The sequence below is a fragment of the Diabrotica virgifera genome, chromosome 4 (assembly GCF_917563875.1).
Source record: "Diabrotica virgifera virgifera chromosome 4, PGI_DIABVI_V3a".
Taxonomy (NCBI): Eukaryota; Metazoa; Arthropoda; class Insecta; order Coleoptera; family Chrysomelidae; genus Diabrotica; species Diabrotica virgifera.
In genome coordinates, this window is record NC_065446.1 from 141,068,009 (window position 1) to 141,093,388 (window position 25,380).

Here is a 25,380-nt window from a genome sequence, read left to right on the forward strand (position 1 = left end):
AACATCGCGTGCGTGCTCTAAAAATAGCAAACTGAAAATTTGTTAATAGCTTAAGGGTGTATAGTCTGTCTAGTCGGACAAACTTTGATATATGGGAACACTGGAACAGGGGAAGTTTTAGTTGTGGAACAGGTTAAAAATTTGGAACGGTCAGACCACAAAAACGGCACTTGTATTTTGTCCGACAAAACAGACTTAAACTCTCCGAACAGAGATTAAACTCTCATGCAAAAATCAGACTGTCATTTATCACCAAATGGGCGTTTTAATGAGTGGAACATGTAGAATATGTCAAATGACAGGAATTATGACAGGTGATAAATAGCAGTCTGATTTTTGCATGAGAGTTTAATCTCTGTTCGGAGAGTTTAAGTCTGTTCTGTCGGACAAAATAAATGTGCCGTTTTCGTGGTCTGACCGTTCCAAATTTTTAACCTGTTCCACAATTAAAACTGCCCCTGTTCCAGTGTTCCCATATATCAAAGTTTATCCGACTAGACACCCTTAAGCTATTAACAAATTTTCAGCTTGCTATTAATCAACTTTTTTTTCATGCGCGGGATCCAGACCTATAACTTTTATCTACTATATCGCATATTATGTATAAGTTTTTAGTTTGTGAAAACTGTCATTATAGATAGCAGTGCGTGAAGGTTTTAAACTGTGCGTGAAGTATAACAATGTATCTTAAATGGGATTTACTTTTTCCGCACTGTTTATTGGCACACTTTCATTTAATCAAATATCCTTAACTTTCGCGTTGTCATGGTGATAACATGTGAGCAATAAATTACAACAAAAGTTTTGACAGTTTTGTAGTTTGAATTTTTAAATGTCAAAATTCTAAAAATTGTAGAAGAGGAATATATTCCAGTGACGAACAGTTGCAGTTTTTTTATTTGTTTATCGTAGATAAAATATTGTATGAATCTGTGCGTGAAGTACTTTTAGAAGTAGTGAAGTGCACTAAACATCGCGTGCTCGCGCAAAAAGCATCCTTCACGAACTGTTTCATAAATAATTATTTTTAAACACATTCCCAAACTCATTTTCTGTCCCGGAAAACTATTTTTAGGTTTTTTTGTTATTGTAAACAGAAAAAGTAATTTTTCTGTAAAGTTGACAGTTTTCGAGTTTAAAGCGATTTCTAAAGCCGTCTCTAAAGTCCAAGTAGCTATTATGATTGCCGACCACCATCGCGGAGATGGCACTTGAAGAAGAAGATTCAAATAATTGAAAGAGGTAGGTTGACTTAAGCAGCTATAATAATCTATTTATACAGTCCTTAATTGAAGCCATAGAAAAAATTAGTTAGGTAAATATAGGGATATTTTTTATCTTTCAAAAGCTTATTCATATTCATTATACATAAAAAATTTAATGTATGTAGGTGTATAATATTGATTTAAAAAGAACAATGTAAGGCAGATCCGTTTTTCTGGTAATTACACATGCCAATATGTATATAGTTTTGAAAACCAAACTAAAAAAGTATCAATAAAACCACTTACTGCCATTCATCTCTTGACCGTTTACTTCCAGTCGACCACTGCCTCAAAAACCACCCCATGATCAACTAAACACCACCGAACTTTTCCGATTCCAACATTAAAAACTATGTTCAAAAATCTTTTCAACAGCACGCAACAGATTGATTAACATGCCAATACTACTTTTAACACATTATTATAAACACATTAACATCTGCCGCCGTCGTGACATCGCAAATACAAAAAACAACACTCTTTAAACTCGTTTTTGTTTACATTATTTGCATTCAAATATTTGGTTTCAGACTGGTTACCGAAAAGTATTCGCGAAAAAATCGAGTAATTAAAAGAAACACAAACAGCAAACGAGTTCTTCAGTGAAGTCAAAGAAACGATAAGTATGTAGTTGTTTTGTAAAAGAAATATTTGTTTATATGCTTAAAACAACAAATGTGTGTAAAATTTTCTAGGAATACGTCAGCAAAACAAACAAGAAAATAAAAGACTATTAAATAGACTTTTATTTTCTTGTTTGTTTTGCTATTATTTTCTCACCAAAATCATCATTCTCATTTCCTTTATCCATATATGGGGTTGGCTTCCCTTCTTCTTCTTCATGTGCCTCATCCTTTACGAACATTGGCGATCATCATGACCCATTTTACTCTGTCTGCAGCGGTTCTGAAGAGTTCTATTGTTATTTTTCCACACCACTGCTTTTTCAACCATTACGTGCGTCGTCTCCCCGGTTCTATTTTTGGGAACAAAAAAATGAAGAAAATTGCCCCATATGAAGCCGAGAAAATGCATTTTTTTAACATACATATACCGATTTTGAACTTTGAGATTCCATTTTTTCCCATCTAATTTTTATCGGAATTTTTATTTGGGTGTTTTTGGTGTAAAGTTAAAATACCAATACAGAAGTAAAAACTTCGAGATGTATTCTGGTATAAAATCGTTTATTTAAAACTATAAAATGTCATGGATTGCAGAACGTTTTCGTTCTAAACAGAACATCTTCAGTGCATCCTGCCGAGTATTTTGAAACTAGCACACTGTAAATAGTGTTAACATCATCGTATATGGTTTACATAATGTAATATATTAAAATGTTATGACTACAAGTCGATGTTGATAGATAAAGTGGAACACATGCTAAAAGGGTGCCATGGTTCCCTGCTCGAAGATGCTAGGTACTTGCCAATTCAATGGGCACAGACCAACTGAAAAAAAAAAACTCAGTTGGTCTGTGCCCATTGAATTGGCAAGTACAGGTACATACAGTGTGTCAATTTTAAAACTTACAATGGCTATATCTCACGAACAAAAGCTGATATCGAAAAATGCTTGAAACCGTTTCTAGGATAGTAAGGGGGAACTAAAATGACATGAAAGAGAACTCACCCCCATCAACCCCTAGGCCCCACCCATCACAACCAAAAAAGTTTAAATTGCAAACCCCTACTTGTGATACATCATTGAAAAGACTATAAAAAATGCTATTTAATGGTATAAATAATAATTATACAGGGTGAAGCAATAATTGTGAAACTTTGGCTTAAATGAAAAATTTAATAAGGTTTTGTTGAATTACAAATTTATTAAAAATGTCAATTAAGTAAATATTTAATGTGAATTCCGTTGTTTGGTAAACAATAATATAGCCTATTTTCAAATTCTGCACGAAATTTAGCAAATGCTGTAGTAATAGGGCGACATGCTTGAGTAATTCTTTCTCGCAATTCCCCAAGTGAAGCAAGTTGAGTTTTATAAACCACTGATTTAGGGTAACACCATAGAAAAAATTAATATACTATCCTACTATAAAAAGTACTATCCAATGGTATAAATAATAATTATACAGGGTGTTAATATCAGCTGGCTTACTATGACTTTTGTATTTGTAATGCTATCTCCCGGACTATTATTTTAAATGGTAAGTGTCCGCTCGTACTTTTTTTTGTTAATTAAAACTTAATTTGCCATTTTTGCCTTAAATCAGTTGTTTATAAAACTAAACTTGCGTCACTTGGGAAATTGCGAGAAATAATTACTCAAGCATGTCGCCCTATTACTAGAAAAACATTTGTCAAATTTCGTGCAGAATTTGAAAATAGACTGTATTATTGTTTACAAAACAACGGAACCCACTTTGAACATTTATTTAATTGACATTTTTATCAAATTTGTAGTTCAACAAAACCTCATTAAATTTTTCATTTAAGCCAAAGTTTCACAATTATTGCTTCACCCTGTATAATTATTATTTATTCCATTGGATATCATTTTTTATAGCCTTTTCAATGATGTATCACAAGTAGGGGTTTGCAATTTAAACTTTTATGGTTGTGGTGGGTGGGGCCTAGGGGGTTGATGGGGGTGAGTTCTCTTTCATGTCATTTTAGTTCCCCCTTACTATCCTAGAAACGGTTTCAAGCATTTTTCGTTTTCAGCTTTTGTTCGTGAGATATAGCCATTGTAAGTTTTAAAATTGACACACTGTATATGGGGTTGGCTTCCCTTCTTCTTCTTCATGTGCCTCATCCTTTACGAACATTGGCGATCATCATGACCCATTTTACTCTGTCTGCAGCGGTTCTGAAGAGTTCTATTGTTATTTTTCCACACCACTGCTTTTTCAACCATTACGTGCGTCGTCTCCCCGGTTCTATTTTTGGGAACAAAAAAATGAAGAAAATTGCCCCATGGGAAGCCGAGAAAATGCATTTTTTTAACATACATATACCGATTTTGAACTTTGAGATTCCATTTTTTCCCATCTAATTTTTATCGGAATTTTTATTTGGGTGTTTTTGGTGTAAAGTTAAAATACCAATACAGAAGTAAAAACTTCGAAATGTATTCTGGTATAAAATCGTTTATTTAAAACTATAAAATGTCATGGATTGCAGAACGTTTTCGTTCTAAACAGAACATCTTCAGTGCATCCTGCCGAGTATTTTGAAACTAGCACACTGTAAATAGTGTTAACATCATCGTATATGGTTTACATAATGTAATATATTAAAATGTTATGACTACAAGTCGATGTTGATAGATAAAGTGGAACACATGCTAAAAGGGCGCCATGGTTCCCTGCTCGAAGATGCTAGGTCTAGTTGGTCAGGTAACAGAAAGATTTTTAGGGTTTTTTTTATGTTAGCGATAATAGATCTGCAGACGCTCTATATAGTTTAATTTCAAACGTGCTTGAGCCATATGATTACAAAAATAAATTAATTGCTCAATTTTACGATGGTGCAAGTGTAATGGCTGGCTCTTTAAACGGATTACAATCAAAAATTAAAGTACATGCTCCAAAAGCAATTTTTACACATTGTTGCGCTCATAGATTACATTTAGTATTGCAAGACGGCTCAAAATGTATTACAAACTGTAGGATATTTTTTGTCGCCTACCCGAAGTATATGTGTAGCCTACCCGCATACTGAGGTCACGAGCCGCCACTGCTAGAACCACTTCCTCGTTTGCTATTTTGTTAATCATTAATAGTGTAGGAAACAGAGGTTGAACCTTGCAAAATGGACACAAGTCCAGTTTTATTTTTTTTTTCTGGTATATCAAGGGGTACTTATTATGAGACTAACTTTTTCTTAAAAAATTTCGCCCCGGAACCCCCCTTTTCACCCCTTTAAAGGTAGTAATTTGTGATTTTTGCGGAACGTAGCCCTTCCTGTACCTTTTGCAAAAAATTTCTTTTATAGAAATATGAAGAGGAATATATTTTCTACGATTTATTTCCCAACAGCATATGTCTATCACCCACCGTTTAGTGGGGGTGGGGCCCCAAAGTTGACAAGTTTTTAAAAAAGATGTTTTAAAAAAAAATATTTTTCCCTAACTGTAATGGAAATTAAGAAGAAATCCTGCGGAAATTATTCACAAATAAGTGACTGATTTTTTGGTATAGGTTTCACTTAAGGGTAATTGCCCTTTTTTTAATTACAGGGTGTTACATTAAAAAAAACCCTTTTTATACCATCTGAACCGTTTATGATAGAGTAAAAAGACTTTCAGCGATTACCCTTGTACTGATTCTATTTACAAATTTGTATAATGCACCCCATTTTTCCCCGGAACCACCCAAAAAAAAAAAAGAATTAATAAAGAAAGTGATTTTCTTGGAATCCTTCACACACAATGCCCTTTATTAATATACTTCATATATCATTTTGTGCACGTTGTTATTACCCATGCATGGACACCAAAAGCGATTTCCTAGTGCAACCCCTGTAGCCAAAAAAAAAAATAAATAAAATGGGGGGTAGAAAAAAAAATTTTTTTGTTTGCTTTTTGATCCATACGGGCATATGCTTCATCAATAGTGTTTTTCAAAAATATATATAGTTATTGCAACATCCCTGCAGAAACCACCCCTATCCTTGAAAATATACCGCAGAAACTACCCCTATTCCTTAGCGAGACTGTTTTTTACGATTTTCTCATTACCTATGCATTGTTTTTAAACAAAACTTATACAAGGTTAAAGACCACTATTTACTCTAAAAATTAGGTCCTATTCATTTTTTTCGTATAAGCAACCGTTACGTCACAGTGGCGCCGTAAACCTCAGATGTGCTTTGGCGGGCTCCAGTTTTTGTTTTTTTTTCGTCACCTGTTCGTTTTATTGATAAAGTACTTATGTAAAATAAAACAACAGAGTGTAACCTACAAATTATGACCTATGCACATTTTACATTCTTTGCGCCCCAAAGCCACAGTGGTGGCCCCAAAATCAATTTTCGCCACCTACACGCATTTTATTGCATTAATGCTACGTTAATAGCACAACATTCACCCTTAAGTGGTCGCTAAGCAGTGGCGGATCCAGGGAGGGGTGATGGAGGCTATCACACCCCTCTCAAACCAAGTGATATTATATTTAAAGATTATAAAAATATTCAATTATTTTTATAAAAATTTAGCCAATTTGCACCCCTCTCTTAACGATGCTGGATCCGCCACTGTCGCTAAAGCATAAAAAGTACGCCATTTTTATAAAAATAATAATATAAGTACTTCTATAAAAATAAATGAATATTTTTATAATCTTTAAATATAATATCACTTGGTTTGAGAGGGGGGGCTGATCGCCCCCATCACCCCTCCCTGGATCCGCCACTGCTTAGCGACCACTAGGGTGAATATTGTGCTATTAAGGTAGCATTAATGCAATAAATGCGTGTAGATGGCGAAAATATGCAAAAATTGATTTTGGGCCACTACTGTGGCTTTGGGGCGCAAAGAATGTAAAATGTGCATAGGTCATAATTTGTAGGTTAGACTGTGTTGTTTTATTTTACATAAGTACTTTATTAATAAAACGAAGAGGTGACGAAAAAAAAAACAAAAACTGGAGCCCGCCAAAGTATATCTGAGGTTTACGGCGCCACTGTGCCGTAACGGTTGATTGTACGAAAAAGATGAATAGGACCTAATTTTTAGAGTAAATAGTGGTCTTTAACCTTGTATAAGTTTTGTTTAAAAAGAATGCATAGGTAATAAGAAAATCGTAAAAACATGCTCGCCAAGGGATAGGGGTAGTTTCGGCAGTATATTTTCAAGGATGGGGGTGGTTTCCGCAGGGATGTTGCAATAACCATATATATTTTTGAAAAACACTATTGATGAAGCATATGCCCATATGGATCGAAAAGCAAAAAATAAAAATTTCAACCCCCCATTTTATTTATATTTTTTGGCTACAGGGGTTGCACTAGGAAATCGCTTCTGGTGTTCATGCATGGCTAATAATAACGCGCACAAAATGATATATAAAGTATATTAATAAAGGGCATTGTGTGTGAAGGATTCCAATAAAATCACTTTCTTTATTAATTCTTCTTTTTTTGGGGTGGTTCCGGGGAAAATATGAGGGTTCAATATACAAATTTGTAAGTAGCACCAGTACATGGGTAATCGCTGAAAGTCTTTTTACTCTAGCATAAACGGTTCAGATGGTATAAAAAGGGGTTTTTAAAATGTAAAACCCTGTAATTAAAAAAGGGCCATTACCCTTAAGTGAAACCTATATCAAAAAATCAGTCACTTTTTTGTGATTAATTGCAGCAGGATTTCTTCTTAATTTCCATTACAGTTAGGGAAAAATATTTTTTTTAAAAACATCTTTTTTAAAAACTTGTCAACTTTGGGGCCCCACCCCCACTAAACGGTGGGTGATAGACATATGCTGTTGGGAAATAAATCGTAGAAAATATATTCCTCTTCATATTTCTATAAAGAAAATTTTTTGCAAAAGGTACAGGAAGGGCTACGTTCCGCAAAAACCACAAGTTACCCCCTTTAAAGGGGTGAAAAGGGGGGTTCCGGGGCGAAATTTTTTAAGAAAAAGTTAGTCTCATAATAAGCACCCCTTGATATACCAGAAACAAAATAAAACCGGACGTGTGTCCATTTTGCAAGGTTCAACCTCCGTTTCCTACACTATAAATTGATCATTTCGAGCACACAGTAGCGATCAACAGGTAGCAACAAACGCGGTCCAAGATTGCGAAAGTTCTGCGAACTTTCAAAAGTGAGGCAACAGTGCGTCGGTAATTCGACACTGACAGTGACGTTTATACTATTAAATTAATAAAATCATAATTTTTATACACATAGGCGCGTAATGTTGTCGTCAGTGACGTTCGATTTCTTGTTATAAAAAAAATCGATTTTTAGTAGTTCCAATGTGACATGGCACGGGATAAAAAAGTTTATTTGAAGAAAGTGTATTTTTTTGTCTTTCTTAATGGCGGTACATTCTCCTTTTTTCAATATTTTATTTTTTTATAGAGTAATTTCCACATACTAACATATTTCTGAAATTGGGCTCTGTACCGCCATTCTTTATTATATTACGAATATGAGTGCCAAATATCTCGACAAAATATTCAAAATTAGAGCCGCAATCTGGGAACGCGTTTGTTGGTACCTGCTGATCGCTACTGTTTGCTCTTAAAAGTGAAAATTAAAAACGAAAACAACTCATCTAGTGAACTGAGCGGAATGGACAGGCAAAATTGGAGAAACTATCGAGTCTATCATCATAATTAATACGCGAATCTAATCTAGTTGACAAGTATCAATTTAAACACTCTTAATTACCATTTACATGAAACACAACTTGTTGATCTCCTGCAACATTACCAGCCAGGCCAAATACGTTGCATATTTCTAATTAAAAAATTCCTGCAGAGACAATTATGTCAATAATTCCAATTATTGCGCATTGGCCAAATAGACGGAGAGGCAGCGCTGAAAAATCTCTTTGAATTTACTAAAGCTAGATTTTTCACAGTTAATTACTGTGAGTGTGTAGAGAAACATACTGCGGTCGGTCAAGCGAAACGTAGAACAGTAACACATTAAGTAGAACATTAACTAAGGCTGAAAATCAGTACACACATTCTAAATTAAATATAAATGAAAGTTATTATAGTCGGTCAGCTGTATGACGGGACAGAGCCGGTCGGTCGGCCCCAATAGTCGATTGAGGAAATGAAGCATTTTGGCTCGCAATTTTCACAGAAGGTAGGGAATAGTCCAAGGATCATTTTCTATATCATGCCGCTATCATACGCTAAAACCTTGGGGGTGGTTGCCACCCCATCTCGGGGGGTGGGAATTTTTTATTACATTTTAACCATGTAATTCGATGGAAAAGGTGATTCTAAGAAAAAAATGTTTTTTACATTTTCTTCGTAAAACTAATATTTTTCGAGTTTTTCGCGCTTGAAAATAACAGTTTTTTTGACGAAAACATCGACTTTTTTAGAGGGTTTTTTGAGAATACCTCGAAAATATGCATTTAATCAAAGAAACTGTAGATATCAAAATTGTATCTTTTAGTAACACAAACCAAATTCTTTTCCAATAATATCTTTAAGACCAATACAAACTGAGATACGGCATGTTAAAAGTTAGCTTTTTTCGTCAAATGCATAATTTGAAATAGTCAAAGCCAAATAGTTAGAAAAATTTGCATTTTTCGAGGAAAACTTGAATAATTTTTTTAAAGTATACAATTAGACCTTTCAAAAAAATAACAAAAAGTTTATAGCATGAAAATTTAAGCGACTTATAATCAAAAAAATGTCGGTACCTGCTTTTCTCTACGAAAAAATCAGCGAAAACAACTACCTTCCTAATTCACAATTGGTCTTCACCTTTCTGTAGTTCCTTTTATATTTATATTATCAATACACTCAAGGAGTTTGACCTATTTACAATGCCTAATTTTGGAAAAATATTATATCTAACTCTGTACTGATTTTCGGCCTTAGTAAATGGATTTAATTACCTTCGTAGGAAAGCAACTTTGATACCCTCTCAGTGATGGGACCCCTCAAAAATGATTTTGTAGGATTTTTAAAGAGCTATAAGAGTGTGTAAATTAAATTCCGTAAGATGCCTTAGTTTTTAATTGGGGCGGGTTTAAAGGGCTCGAATAAGGGGGTGTTTGCTGGTAAAAAGAGGTTTTAAACAGCTATGTCTGGCTAACTATTCACTGTAATGAAAATCTATGCACATTGCGCTATGCACTATGCACATTTAGTCATTAAAAAACTACAATTTAGTAGTTTATAATTTTTTTCATATCTTCAGTATTTTCGGAGATATTTTGAAGTATGTAAAAGGTGAAAAATACCAAATTGCAAAAAATCAATTTTTCGTTAAACTCCAATTTTTCCAAAACTAGTCAATGGGTCAAATGGGTCAAACTCCTTGAGTGTATTGATAATATAAATATAAAAGGAACTACAGAAAGGTGAAGAGCAATTTTGAATTAGGAAGGTAGTTAGGGGTTGTTTTCACTGATTTTTTCGTAGAGAAAAGCAGGTACCGACATTTTTTTGATTATAAGTCGCTTAAATTTTCATGCTATAAAATTTTTATTTTTTTTGAAAGGTCTAATTGTATACTTGAAAAAAAAATTATTTAAGTTTTCCTCTAAAAATGCAAATTTTTCCCATTATTTGGCTTTGACTATTTCAAATTATGCATTTGACGAAAAAAGCTAAAAAGCTTTTAACATGCCGTCTCGGTTTGTATTGGTCTTATTGGATATATTAGAGATATTATTGGAATAGAATTTGGTTTGTGTTACTAAAAGATACAATTTCGATATCTACAGTTTTTTTGATTAAATGCATATTTTTCGAGGTATTCTCAAAAAACCCTCTAAAAAAGTCGTTTTTTTTTTTTCGTCGAAAAACTGTTATTTTCAAGCGCGAATAGCTTAAAAAATATTAGTTTTACGAAGAAAATGTAAAAACATTTTTGAAGTGAAAACTTCTTTAGGGACGTTGTGTGATTTTTGGATCGAGGAAAAAGCATTGAATTCGCGACCGTCATCGCTTATGCTATAAATTATTTGTATATATAAATTGTATAGAAGTATTTAAATTTAAAATAAATGTAAAACCTATTTTAGGATGGGGAAAAAGGATTTATTTCGCGACCGTCATCGCGACCGTCATCTCTTCGGCGAAATAAATTTTGTACGTATCTATATTATGTGTATCTGTACATAAATTGTATAGAAGTATTTAAATTTAAAATAAATGTAAAACCTATTTTTGGATGGGGAAAAAGGATTTATTTCGCGACCGTCATCTCTTCGGCGAAATAAATTTTGTACGTATCTATCTTATGTGTATCTGTACATAAATTGTATAGAAGTATTTAAATTTAAAATAAATGTAAAACCTGCTATTGGATGGGGAAAAAGGATTTATTTCGCGACCGTCATCGCGACCGTCATCTCTTGGGCGAAATAAATTTTGTACGTATAAGTATTGAACTGAAAACTTCTTTAGGGACGTTGTGCACTTTTTGGATAGAAAAAAGTATTAAATTGGCGACCGTCCTCACGACCGCTATCGCTTCGAAGAAATAAATTTTTGAAGTGAAATCTTCTTGAGGGTCGTTGTGCACTTTTTGGATAAGGAAAAAGTATTAAATTAGCGACCGTCATCACTTCGATGAAATACATTTTTGAAGTGAAAACTTGTTTAGGGACGTTGTGCACTTTTTGGATAAGGAAAAAGTATTAAATTAGCGACCGTCATCACTTCGATGAAATACATTTTTGAAGTGAAAACTTGTTTAGGGACGTTGCGCTCTTTTTGGATGGAAAAAAGTAATAAATTAGCGACCGTCTTCGCGACCGTCATCGCTTCGATGAAATAAATTTTTTAAGTGAAAACTTCTTAAGTGGCGTTGTGCACTTTTTGGATAGGGAAAAATTATTAAATTAGCGACTGTCATCGCTTCGGCGAAATCAATTTTTGAAGTGAAAACTTCCTTAGGGACGTTGTGCACTTTTTGGCTGGGAAAAAGTAATAAATTAGCGACCGTCATCGTTCGACGAAATAAATATTTGAATTGAAACTTCTTTAGGGACGTTGTGCACTTTTTCGATGGAAAAAAAGTGTTAAATTAGCGACCGTCATCGCTTCGATGAAATACATTTTTGAAGTGAAAACTTCTTAGGGGACGTTGTGCACTTTTTGGATGGGGAAAATTTATTAAATTAGCGACCGTCATCGCTTAGACGAAATAAATTTTTCAAGTAAAAACTTCTTTAGGGACGGTGTGCTCTTTTTGGATGGAAAAAAGTATTAAATTAGCGATTGTCTTCGCGACCGTAATCGCTTCGATGAAATAAATTTTTGAAGTGAAAACTTCTTGAGTGATGTTGTGCACTTTTTGGATGGGGAAAAATTATTAAATTAGCGACCGTCATCGCTTCGACGAAATCAATATTTGAAGTGAAACTTTTTTAGGGACGTTGTGCACATTTTCGATGGAAAATAGTGTTAAATTAGCGACCGTCATCGCTTCGATGAAATAAATTTTTGAAGTGAAAACTTCTTGGGGGACTTTGTGCACTTTTTGGATGGGGAAAATTATTAAATTAGCGACCGTCATCGCTTAGACGAAATAATTTTTTTAAGTAAAAATTTCTTTAGGGACGTTGTGTACTTTTTGGATGGGGGAAAAGTATTGAATTAGGGACCGTCATCGCGACCATCATCGCTTCGACGAAATAAGTTTTTGAAGTGAAAACTTCTTTAGGAACGCTGTGCACTTTTTGGATGGGAGAAATTGTTAAATTAGCGACCGTCATCGCGACCATCATCGCTTCGACGAAATAAATATTTGGAGTGAAAACTTCTTGAGGGATGTTGTGTACTTTTTGGATGGGGAAGAAGTATTAAATTATCGACCGTCATTGCTTCGATGAAATAAATTTTTGAATTGAAAATTTCTTTAGGGACGTTATGCACTTCTTGGATGGGGAAAAAGTATTGAATTTGCGACCGTCATCACTTCGCTGAAATAAATTTTGTACGTATATAAATTATGTGTATGCATACATAAATAGCAGAGAGCATACGCATCGCGTATATGATGATAGGTATAACACTTCTTTTTGGATGGGGAAAAAGCATTCACCCCGTAATTTATATACTATAAGAAGTTTTCACTTCTGTCGGCACTTCCACGAGTGCCTTCAATTTTTTTTCATGGAATCACTTTTTCCATCGAATTACATGGTTAAAATGTAATAAAAAATTGCATGATATATAAAATGATCATTGGACTATTCCCTACCTTCTGTAAAAATTTCAAGTAAATCAATGCTGGACGAAAAAATTGCGAGCCAAAATGATTCATTTCCTCAATCGACTATTGGGGCCGACCTACCGGCTCTGTCCCGTCATACAGCTGACCGACTATAATAACTTTTATTTATTTTTAATTTAGAATGTGTGTATTGATTTTCAGCCTTAGTAAATGGAAATAATTACCTTCGTAGGAAGGCAACTTTGATACCCTCTCAGTAACCCCTGCTCTGCGTTTCGCTTGACCGACCGCAGTATGTTTCTCTACACACACACAGTAATCAACTATGAAAAATCTAGCTTTAGTAAATTCAAAGAGATTTTTCAGCGCTGCCTCTTGGTCTAAAACGATTATTTCATTTTCATTTATTTGCAATGTGACTGTACGAATACAGCTCCACCTTTCACTATTTACCTGTGGCGCCTGATTCTTGGACACCCACGTGATTCATTTACTGTTTGTTTTGCGTTTTATCTTCGAGACAATCAATCTTAGGTTTACTGATGTAAATTTGGCGAGGGCGTGCAACGTGCCTCGCCTACTATGTCTGTTCATCATAACAAATAACATAATCTAAAATCAATCGACCAAGTTTTGCATTAAGTTTGCTAAATTTGTTTTCAAGATGAGCGTCGTCATAATAAGACCGCCGCGCGCCGCATATGTCAGGATCGTAAATATTATTGGACCAAAATAAGTGCCATTTTCTTTTATAGATTTATAATTATGTTAGTTCGTCGTGGATAAGAAATTTAATAAGAGGACATGAAACAGAAAGACAAACTCCATTTTGTCGTCGACACAGCCAATACATGGAATAAATGCGTAGAACTAAGTTTTCAATGTTTCACATGCAAAAAATAATATTTTTTTGTGTATGATTTCAATAATTTTCATCCTTAATTTTAAACTATTCCTTAATCCAACACTTACTAATATCCTGCTATATGTACAGACACTATGCTTAGACATTACGACAGAAGTTTCTTTCTCTATTGATTGTCACCCGCCGCTGGGGACAGTTCTCTTCACTACTTTCTCCGCTTGAAAGCAACAGACTCTTATCTGTTTACCAGCAAGGCAACATAATGGCACATTTTCCTCTTGCGTTACCCGCCGAAGGGTAAAATCTCTCTCTTATAATGTCGATTCGCTAATCTGAGACACAATTGTCTACATTACAATCACAATAAAGATGCACTAGAAATAAACAAGCACGAGGAGCACTCCCAAATCATGATTTGGGAGTGCTCCTCGAACATTCAACGTGTCTTGGTTTGTTTATTTCTAAATAGTGCATTTTTATTGTGATTGTAGTGTAGACAGTTGTGTCTCAGATTAGCGAATCGACTATATTAGCTTTCGTTATCAACATATATCTCTCCAATTCATACCAGGCAATTTAAGTGGCGACATTTATCTCGATATGCTGGAAAACACCGTCGAACCTTTAATTGTGCATGAATTAGAGAACCAAAGGGACGACCAAGGCAACCTAGCTCTAGACGAAGATTTGCTGCACTTCCAACAAGATGGAGCACCTCCTCACTATGCAGCTCCACTTAGGCACTGGTTGGATTCTAATTATCCGAACAAATGGATTGAAAGGAGAGGTCCTATTAAGTGGCAACCGAGGTCACCAGACTTACCGCCACCTGACTTTTTTCTATGGGGTTACCTCAAGTCAGTTGTTTATAAAACTCAACCTACGTCACTTGGGGAATTGAGAGAAAGAATTACGAAAGCATGTCGCGCTTTTAGTAGAACAACATTTGCCAAAGTCTTTTCAATGATCTATCACAAGTAGTGCTGTTTCACATTATAAGAATTTAAACGTGCGAGGGTTAGAACGCACGACGACATTCCAATGGTGGCTCATGTAATCATATGGAGCCTTTCTCACTAGACGGTGGTTGGAACGTTCGGTAAAGCCGCGGTGTTTATGTCGTCCCTCGCTTACAACAACAGACGGCAGCCGTGCCGTCTTTACGCACTCAGTAGCATAGGGGACTTAATGCATCCTTTCATTTATGATACTGTCGTTCAGTCGCATGAAGGTAGTTTCTTTGGTTGTTTGGTACATTATTTTCATTTACACTTTGTGGCTGTTTGAAGTAGGTGCATATATTTTATATTATGATGTCTCAGATTGATAGTGAAATATTAATAACATTAATTGAAGCGAGACCTGTTCATTGGGACAAAACAACAGAAATAAATAAAGATAGAAACTTGACGAGAAATGCTTGGAATGGTGTATGCCGTGCACTTAACAGTGCACGAATTAATTTGAATTAATTAATTTGACGAATTAGGTGATAAAGAAAAAAACACATTTTATAAGTACAGCAAAATTAATTATATGTTACTGATAACAACAGTAATTAAAACTGCTAAGTATATTATAATAAACTTTATTTTACATAGTTGCAATTAACGTTGAGTATAGAGGGTGTGAATATAAAAATATAAGTATAAATCGTATCTTTTTGTGTTAATACGATGGACCCAATGAATTCGGTTCCTCTTATTTCTCTTTCTTCGTCGATAAAGTAAACACAACGCTATAATTTGATTTCGCTCCATATAAAATATACCTTTTATTCTACGAAATTATATTTAGATTTATAGGGTAAACAACTCGTTGAAAACTGGAGTAGGGCGGCGGTCACGTCTTGTGTGAAATTATCTAAAAACAACTTTTAAAACGAGGGGAACAACATTTAAAAATGAATGGATGACAGAGGGTCTTTTAAATTCTGTACATGAAAAACATAGATTGTAATGTTGTTCTGAAACTGTTTCCTTGTTGAATTTTTATAATAAACTAGTCTAAATGGGAAATAAGCCACAATTTAACTAAAAAAAATAATTTTATTAACGTTTCGACGCCCAAATCTGATGTCGAAACGTTAATAAAATCATTTTTTTTAGTTCAATTGTGGCTTATTTCCCATTTAGAATAGTTTATTACATAGATTGTATGAGCTAATTAGATAAGCTAATCCAAGATCCCTCAAATAACTTAGTAGAACAACGATTAAAAAAACAAATTAAGGCTTTTAATTAAAAACATAAGAAATAATAACTGACAAAATAGAAATTGCAAATGAATTAAATACGCATTACAGTACATTAGGACAAAAGTATGGACAAAAAATACCCATTTGTAATGATACATCGTAATGATACATATCCAACATCGTAACATGTACCTACCTCAGCCACAAAGTGTAAATAAAAATAATATACCAAACAGCACAGCAAAATATCTTCGTGCGACTCAATTCTTATTGTGTGAAAAGGTGCGACAAAACTACGGCACGAGAAATCCCTCGCACGTTCAAAATTCTTATAATGTGAAACAGCACGTAGGGACTTGCAATTTAAACTTTTTTGGTTGTGGTGGGTGGGGTCGATGGGGGTGAGTTCTCTTTCATGTCATTTTAGTTCCCCTTTACTATCCTAGAAACGGTTTCAAGCATTTTTCGATATCAGCTTTTGTTCGTGAGATATAGCCCTTTGTAACTTTTAAAATTGACACACTGTATAAACCCAATATTCACCTGTAAACACTTAGTCCTACATCGATCTGGCCAAAACTGTGAATCATTAATAAGCTGTAAAATTATTTCGGATTAATAACATTATAGGAATGTTAGTACAGGAAATTTAGTGACCACCAAAATCATTTTTTGTTAGTACATACTAACATTGTAAAAGATATGAAATCCATAAAAGTTTCTCAGAGTCGTAAGAAAAAATGTCCCGTGTCCTTTCTGTCCTGCCCCTCTCCATCCCTAAGGTCTCGTCTTTCCTTGTCCTCGTCCAGTTAATCCCTCCATGATCTTCGGGGTCTGCCCCTTTTTCTCTTTCCTATTGAGCTCCAATCCGAAATACATATTTGATATCCATCTTGTAAGATCGGCTGTTCTCGCGTGTTAATACCAAATTAAACGTTTTAATTCAATGTAAGTACCTATGTCTTGTTCTACTGCCTTGTATGTCTTCTTTTTTTATCTCCTCATTTAGCATACGATCTAGTCTTGTTACGCTACAACTTCTTCTCATGAGCTCTATGATGCTGTAAAAGCAAGTTTCTGTAGCATTCTTTACTTCACTTAATGTTGGCTCAATCCGTTCTTCATTTTGATTTCGTTGTTCATGTATTTACTGTATCTGTCTCTATGAAATCTGGCGGTTTTCTTGGAGTAATTCTTTATAGTATTCTTCCCACTCATTCTTCCGATACGTATTGTATTTGGACATTTTCATTGGTATTTTTCAAGATTTCAATATTTTACAGGATTCAGATTTCCTTGTTCGTCGTATGTATTTAGTCCAGGCCGCATCTGTTTTGAGATGGACGTTGAGAGGTGACTCATATTTTTTTGCAAAAATTGCTTGAAATTAACTCATATAATAATAATTGAGTTATCCTCCCACTCAAAAAGGTCCGGAACATTGTTTAAATAATCAAAATGTCAAAAAATGAAGGAAAAATTCGATCTTTTTCGTTGTTTTTTGATTATAACTTTAAAAGTATTCGCTTCCGAGAAAAGTTGCACTTACATAAAAGTTGCGTTATTGAATTTACTACAATATAGGATTGGTTAAAGTTTTTAAAAATTGTCACCCTTGTTGCAAAATAGCAATAATTGGGAAAAAAACATAAAAAAACAAGTATTCGCATTTTACGTTTTTCAACCATTTATACTACACTTAGGACCCCTTCATATTTTACCCAGAAAAACTTCATGATTTTATAAAACAACACTGCAAATTTCATTAAGTTCAATAGATTTTGCAAAATAAATTTTGCAATCCAGCTTTCGCAAAAAAAATAATTTTTTCAAAATGTTGGAGGACTGAAAATAAAACAGGTAGCAAGTTGAATTTTTTTTACATATAGAAGAACACTGTACCTTTCATTGGCAATTTGCAAAATTAAAATCGGTTAACTATCACGCGTCAGGAATTTTTTTAAATAAACAATTTTTGGTGATACGCGCAGGAGAGCGTTGTTCGATTCACACAAGTTGATTTCCACCAATATTTCTTCCAATCTTTATTTATTGTATTATTTTCTTACTGTATATTTTGTTGTTTTTTAATATTTTAATTCCACAAAAATCAAACTAATTTGATTATTGTTTGTGAAATATTGTCTAAACAGTTGCATATTATGTTTAAAAATAATAAACGTTCATTCTCTAAGTTCAAATATACGAACAAAGAAAGTTTTTGCTAAAAAAAATGTTATTTCAAAGGACAGAGTATGTGTTTTTATTTTGCAATAAACAAATTTATTTATTTATATCGAAATGTACTAAAAATTAAAATTTATCAATCATTATCAAAGGTCATTGGAATGCCCAATCAGAGCAAACGTATCCGATGTCCTGCGCATAGCACCAAAAATTAATGTTTATTTAAAAAAATTCCTTAGCGTCGTGGTAGTTAACCGATTTTAATTTTGCAAATTTAAAGTAGAAAGTTTCATAGACAAAGAAATGGGAGTTAAAGTAAGGGTAAACGATGCAAGAAAGCTGGGAGACACAACATGTCTAGTAGAGTTGGATAATAAATACGAAAAGTCAAAAGTAATGCAAAATAAAATGAAGCTTAACCAGCTAAGGGACAAAATATATGTAAATGATGATCTAACAAAAGACGAAAGGGAAATACAAGCCAAAATTAGAATAATGGCTAGAGAGCAGCGAAACAAAGGAAAAATCACAAAAATAGGGTACCAGAGATTAATAGTAAACAATGAACTATGGAAATGGAACAAAGAAAGCGGGCAATTGGAAAAAATACAAGAAGACATCTCAAAAAACTAGAATTAGATGCAGAAGAAGATGGATCAACAAAGACGGCACCGCGGGGAACACGGACACAAAAAAAGGAAATCAAAAAACAAATTAATAAAATAACAGAAGAAATGGTAAAAGCAGCAACTTGGAATATAAGAGGATCCTATCAGGAAGGAAAGCTGAAGCTAAACGAAGTTAAGAAATGTAAGTTTGATCTAGTAGCTTTACAAGAGACAAAACAATTGGGGCAGGGTAGCCAGGAAATAGACGACTATATATTTTTCAATAGCGGAGGCACTAACAGACTGCTGGGTACAGGTTTTATAATAAGTAAAAAATTGAAAGAATTTGTTTCAGACTTTAAAGCAATTTCGGACAGGATGTGCACTCTCAGATTAAAAGGTAAATACCAAAAAATAACATTTGTTAATATACATGCACCCTCGGAGGAAAAAGGAATGGATCTGAAAGAGCAATTTTATAGCAAATTAGATGAAGTATATGAGGCTATACCCAGGTATGATATGAAAATCATGCTAGGAGACGCTAATGCCAAAATAGGCAGAGAAGAAATATTAATGCCCACTATAGGCAAGCACAGTTTACATCCAGAGACTAACGAAAATGGATATTTCCTGGTAGATTTTGCCAAAGAAAAGGGACTTATAATAAAAAGTACGTACCACCAACGAAAGGACATTTATAAGGGAACATGGAAATCTCCAGACGGCCGTACAGTAAACCAGATCGACCATGTTTTAATTGAGAAAAACGAAGAACACTGCATAACAAAGGTGAGAACATATAGAGGACCTGATATGGACTCAGACCACTATTTGGTCGGAATATGGATGAAACAATTAGTACCAACTCTTCGAAACAAAAAGAGATTAAAATACGAAAGAAACCAATTAGATTACAGACAGAATGTGAGCAAACGTTGTATGGACAAATTATTAACAACAAATTAGAGAGCATAGTGGATGAAAGGAATGTAGAATGCATGTGGGGAACATTAAAAGATATAATTAAAGAAGCAGCAAATATTTCCAGCACCAATGACAACACAAAGAAAAAACAAAAAGAATGGTTTGATGAAGAATGTGAACAATCATTAGAAGAACGGGCCAAACTACGATTAAAAATGATAACTCAAGGAACAAGAGAAGCGCAGGAAAATTACACTAAACAAAGAAATAGAACCAAAAAAAAACTACGAGAAAAAAAAAGGAAACATTATGAAGCTAAACTGAAAAATATAGAGGAAAGCTACAAAAATAATCAAATAAGGAACCTGTACCAAGGGATAAAAAATTAGAAACGAGGGCACCAACCGAAAACTGTACATTATAAAGACAAAAATGGAGAAATAATTATGGGTGAACCAGAGATATTAGAACGCTGGAAGCAGTACTTTGATGAGCTTCTAAATGGACTTGAAAAGACAGACGATAATAACGAGGAAACAGAGGATCTAGTAAATGAAATACAAAATCAATAGGGTGAAGAGCAGGCTCCGACTATAAGCGAAATTCAGAATATCATCGATAAATTAAAAATGAACAAAAGCCCAGGAAGCGACGGCATAACGGCTGAAATGATTAAATTTGGAGGAAATCAGTTAGTAGAGAAAATCCATAAACTAATTAATAATATATGGGAACAAGAAATACTACCTGAGGAATGGACAGAAGCAATACTGTGTCCTATTCACAAAAAAGGAAATATGGCTGATTGTCAGAATTATCGAGGCATAGCGCTGCTAAACATAACGTATAAAATATTGGCTATGCATATTAAAAACAGATTAACAACGAAGGTTGATAAAAGCATAGGAGAATATCAAAGTGGGTTCAGAAAAGGCAGAAGTACTGTCGATCAGGTCTTCACACTACGAGAAATACAGGCTGAAAGTTACGAATATAATAAAGACACCACGGTTCTTTTCATTGACTTTAAACAGGCTTTCGATCGAGTGAAAAGAAGCGAGTTATTCACAGCATTGCAAGACATGGACGTTTCTCCAAAGCTTATTAGAATTATAAAATTAACTCTCCAAAGAACAATGAATAAAGTCAAGATAAACAATACTATAACAGAAAGCTTTGAGGTCAAACGAGGAGTGCGGCAGGGTGATCCATTATCGTCTATAATGTTTAGCATATTACTAGAAAAGGTTATACAGGAAGCAAACATTAATAGAACAGGTCTGATCTACCACAAAAAACATCAGTGCTTGGCATTCGCAGACGATTTGGTAATCTTGGCTAGGAGCAAAATAGAACTTATCGAAACAGTCATGAAACTCGAGGAGAGGGCAGCAACCAAAGGATTGTATATAAATGAAGCAAAAACAAAGTATATGGAATGGACAAATAAGCAATTCGTTCGGGGGCAATACATAACAATGATAACAGCGAAGGGAACACAGTATAAATTCGAAGAAGTTGAGAGATTTGAGTACTTGGGAACTGTCTTCACAAGAGATCCTAACTGTGAAGAAGAAATACAAAAGAGAATTATGTCGGGCAACCGCGCTATATTTGCTCTTAATGGGTTGTTAAGAAGTAAAAATATATCACGAAGAGCAAAACTAAGAACTTACAAGACCGTAATAAGGCCGATAGTAACGTATGCTTGAAACATGGGTCACAACAAAAAAACATCAAGAGTTGTTATTAGTTTGGGAGAGGAAAATACTGCGCAAAATCTTCGGTGGGGAAAACTTAAATGGACAATGGGTAAGAAGAACAAATAAGGAACTAACTGAGCTCTATCAAGATCCTAACATACTAGCAGTAATTAAGGCGCAAAGACTTAGATGGTTGGGCCATGTGCAGAGGATGATTCCATCTAGAATTCCCAGAATGGTACTATCTAGTGCATTGGCAGGGAAAAGACGAAGTGGAAGACCGAGGTCACGATGGAGTAATGGAGTTAGAGAAGATATGAGAAGAATTAACGTAAGGAACTGGGAAAGAAAAGCTACTGAGAAAAGGGAGTGGAAAAGAATAGTACATCAAGCCATGGGCCTACTAGGATCGTAGTGCTTACATATTATATTATATTATTATTAAATTGCAAATGAAAGGGACAGTATTTTTATATTTGTAAAAAAAATAAACTTTCTGTCCGCTTTATTTTCAGTCCAGCAACATTTTGAAAAAATGAATTTTTTTGCGAAAGCTGGATTGCAAAATTTATTTTGCAAAATCTATTAAACCGATCTTAATGAAATTTACAGTATTATTTTAATATATCATAGTTTTTCTGGGTGAAATATGAAGGTCCTAAGTGTAGCATAAATGGTTGGAAAACGTAAAATGCGAATACCTGTTTTTTATGGTTTTTTCGTAATTATTGATATTTTGCAACAAGGGTGACAATTTTTATAGTTATTTTCCTAACAAGTGCAGAAAGTCATTCTTTTCCGCACGCGACTGCAGTTTGCCGAACGACGCGAAGCGGGAGTATACAGAGACAAGAGCGCTAAAATTAATGTCGATAGTGAAGACTTCAGAAAATTAACCAAAAAGTTGAGTGAAGTAAATTATCCATGGCATATGTACGAAAATAAGCAAAACCGACTAATTAAAGTTATAGTCAATAAGTTACATCATTCAGCCAGTAAAGATTCGATCATGAAAGATTTAAATGATAAAGAATTCAAGATAATGGATGTCATACCGAAATTAAAATACAAAACAAAGCAACCACTAAATATGTTTATGTTGGTATTCAGAAATGACAAAAATATCAATAGAATTTATGAGATTTCTGATATCATGAGCGTAAAAGTACAAATACTTCCGCTAAGAAAATCAAAATTGGTACCTCAATGTAAGAGATGTCAGGCATATGGACACACACAAGGTTACTGTGCGAAAGAACCAAGATATGTCCGCTGCACGGGAAAGCACCTAACAGCCAAATGTGAGAAACCCAAGGACGCACAACCTAAATGTGTCCATTGTGGAGAAGGGTATCCGGCTAACTATAGAGGATGTATCGTGGCAAAGGAAATTCAAAAAATAAAAGATAAATATAACAAGAAACGGACCTTACCCAGACAACCACAAAGAATGCATCCAAAACCTGTAGAAAATCCAAAACAAGAAGAACACAAAACAAGAACTTATAGCATGGTAGCAGCTGGTAAAAGTAACGAAAAAAGCTATAGTAGTCAAAAAGATCTGAAAATAGAACAAACACTACAGAAAATACTGGAGAGATTAACTAACCTGGACGACCGCATAACCAGAATAGAATATAGTACCAAAGGAGCTATACCCAAAAGACTTGGTAATGGCGGGTAGTTTACGAATAGTAGAATGGAATGCAAATGGCATCTTGAAACATCAGCAAAAACTACAAGCCATATTAGATATAGAGAAAATAGACATATGCCTCATTTCTGAAACCCATTTTACGAATGAGTCATATATTAGATTTAGGGGTTATAAAACTTATCATACTACTCACCCTGATAATGCAGCCAAAGGAGGTAGTGCAGTAATAATCAAAGAAAATATTATGCACTATCAGGAAATGGGATACAGAACTCAAGAATTTCAGGCCACATCAGTAAAAATTAAATGTAAAAACTATGAGGTAATTGTCACAGCGGTTTACTGTCCGCCAAGACATGCCATCAAGAAAAATCAATATGTAGATTTCCTGACCAGTCAAGAACATAGATTTATCCTTGGAGGAGACTTCAATGCAAAACATACGCATTGGTTGTCACGACTGACTACCACCAAAGGGAAAGAAGTTTTGGAAGCAATGAAATACATAAAATGCGGCGCAATATCAACGGGAAAGCCAACATACTGGCCTACTGACACAAATAAAATCCCAGACCTTATCGACTTCTTTGTAGTCAGAAATATTTTTCAACAAGTTACACAGAGATAGAAGATGCATTGAATATGAACTTGGACCATTCTCCAATTATTCTCACACTCAGTGACACTGTTACCAAAAAAGAAAGACCTCCTAGACTTGTTAACAAAAATATTGACTGGAAAAGTTTCCAGATAGACCTTGAAGAGAAGATTAACCTCTCAGTTCCATTAAGAACCGTTGATCAACTAGAGGCAGAAGTAGAACTACTCAATAAAAATGTACAACAAGCTGCTTGGAACAACAGCAAGAACAGTGTCGAAAAAATAAAAGGAAATAACTACCCGAAAGAAATCAGAGAAATGATAACCGAAAAAAGAAAACTGAGACGCAAGTGGCATCAGTCTAGAGCACCAGTTGATAAAACTAGATTAAACAATGCCACACAAAAATTAAAAAATAGAAATTCAAAAAATTAAAAACGAATCGGTTAGCATCTACCTAAGTGAACTATCAAATGATATCGCTACTGATTACTCATTGTGGAAGGCTACCAAACGATTAAAAAGGCCAATCTTACAGAATCCACCAATTAGAAATATTAATGGTAGATGGGCAAGAAGCAATATACAAAAGGCCAACAGGTTTGCTGATCACCTAGAAAATACTCTTCAACCAAATGAAGAACAAGAAATAATTAACTGGGAGCTCCCTGATCAAGATGAAATGGAGATTAGCCCTGTAACTTCAAAAGAAGTATATTTGGAAATAAAAGAAAATATAAATTAAAAGAAAGTTCCTGGATTTGATCTGATTAATGGGGAAGTGTTAAAGCAACTTCCAAGGAAAGCTATAATAAAATTAACACATCTTATAAATGCTTCCTTTAGGCTGAGGTACGTACCAAAGATATGGAAGGTGGCAGAAATTATAATGACACTAAAACCAGGAAAACCTCCACAAGAAGCTTCTTCATATAGGCCTATTTCACTGTTACCTGTCATGTCTAAATTATATGAAAAACTACTCTTGAAGAGACTAACACCGATTATAGAGGAAAAAAATCTAATTCCTAATCATCAGTTTGGGTTTAGAGAAAACCACTCAACGATAGATCAGGTGCATAGAATAACAGATATAGTAGAAAAAGCTTTAGAAGAAGGAAAAGTATGTTCTGCAATTTTTCTCGATGTAGCGCAGGCTTTTGACAAAGTGTGGCATGACGGATTATATCATAAAATAAGATGCTACTTACCAAAACAATATTCTGAACTACTAGAATCATATATATCCGACAGATACTTTCGAGTTAAAAATGAGGAAGCATATTCAGAATTAAGAGAAATTAAAGCTGGAGTTCCACAAGGAAGTGTCCTGGGGCCAGAGCTATACCTGCTCTATACCAGTGATATTCCATCATTAGAACCTAACACAATTGCGACATTTGCAGACGACACATGCATTCTAGCAGTCGGACAAAACCACGAGGAAGCAGCAACCATGCTACAGAATTCTGTTGAACAAATTAACATCTGGACCAGGCGATGGCGTATCAAATTAAATTAAACAAA

General features: G+C 34.4%; 1 protein-coding gene across 4 annotated transcripts in view; it reads right to left on the minus strand.

Annotated features, from left to right (window-relative positions):
• LOC126883163 (tyrosine-protein phosphatase non-receptor type 11-like) overlaps window positions 1-25,380 on the minus strand; it is a 525,151-nt gene that overhangs the window by 110,353 nt on the left and 389,418 nt on the right. The window contains exon 1 of one of the 4 annotated variants that reach the window (XM_050648413.1): window positions 1,512-1,673. The exons of the other annotated variants lie outside the window; for them this stretch is intronic. Within the exon in view, the coding sequence (XP_050504370.1) occupies window positions 1,512-1,570 (59 nt within the window). The 5' untranslated portion in view covers window positions 1,571-1,673. Of the gene's footprint in view, window positions 1-1,511; window positions 1,674-25,380 lie in introns of those variants that run through there. 4 annotated transcript variants of the gene reach the window in all.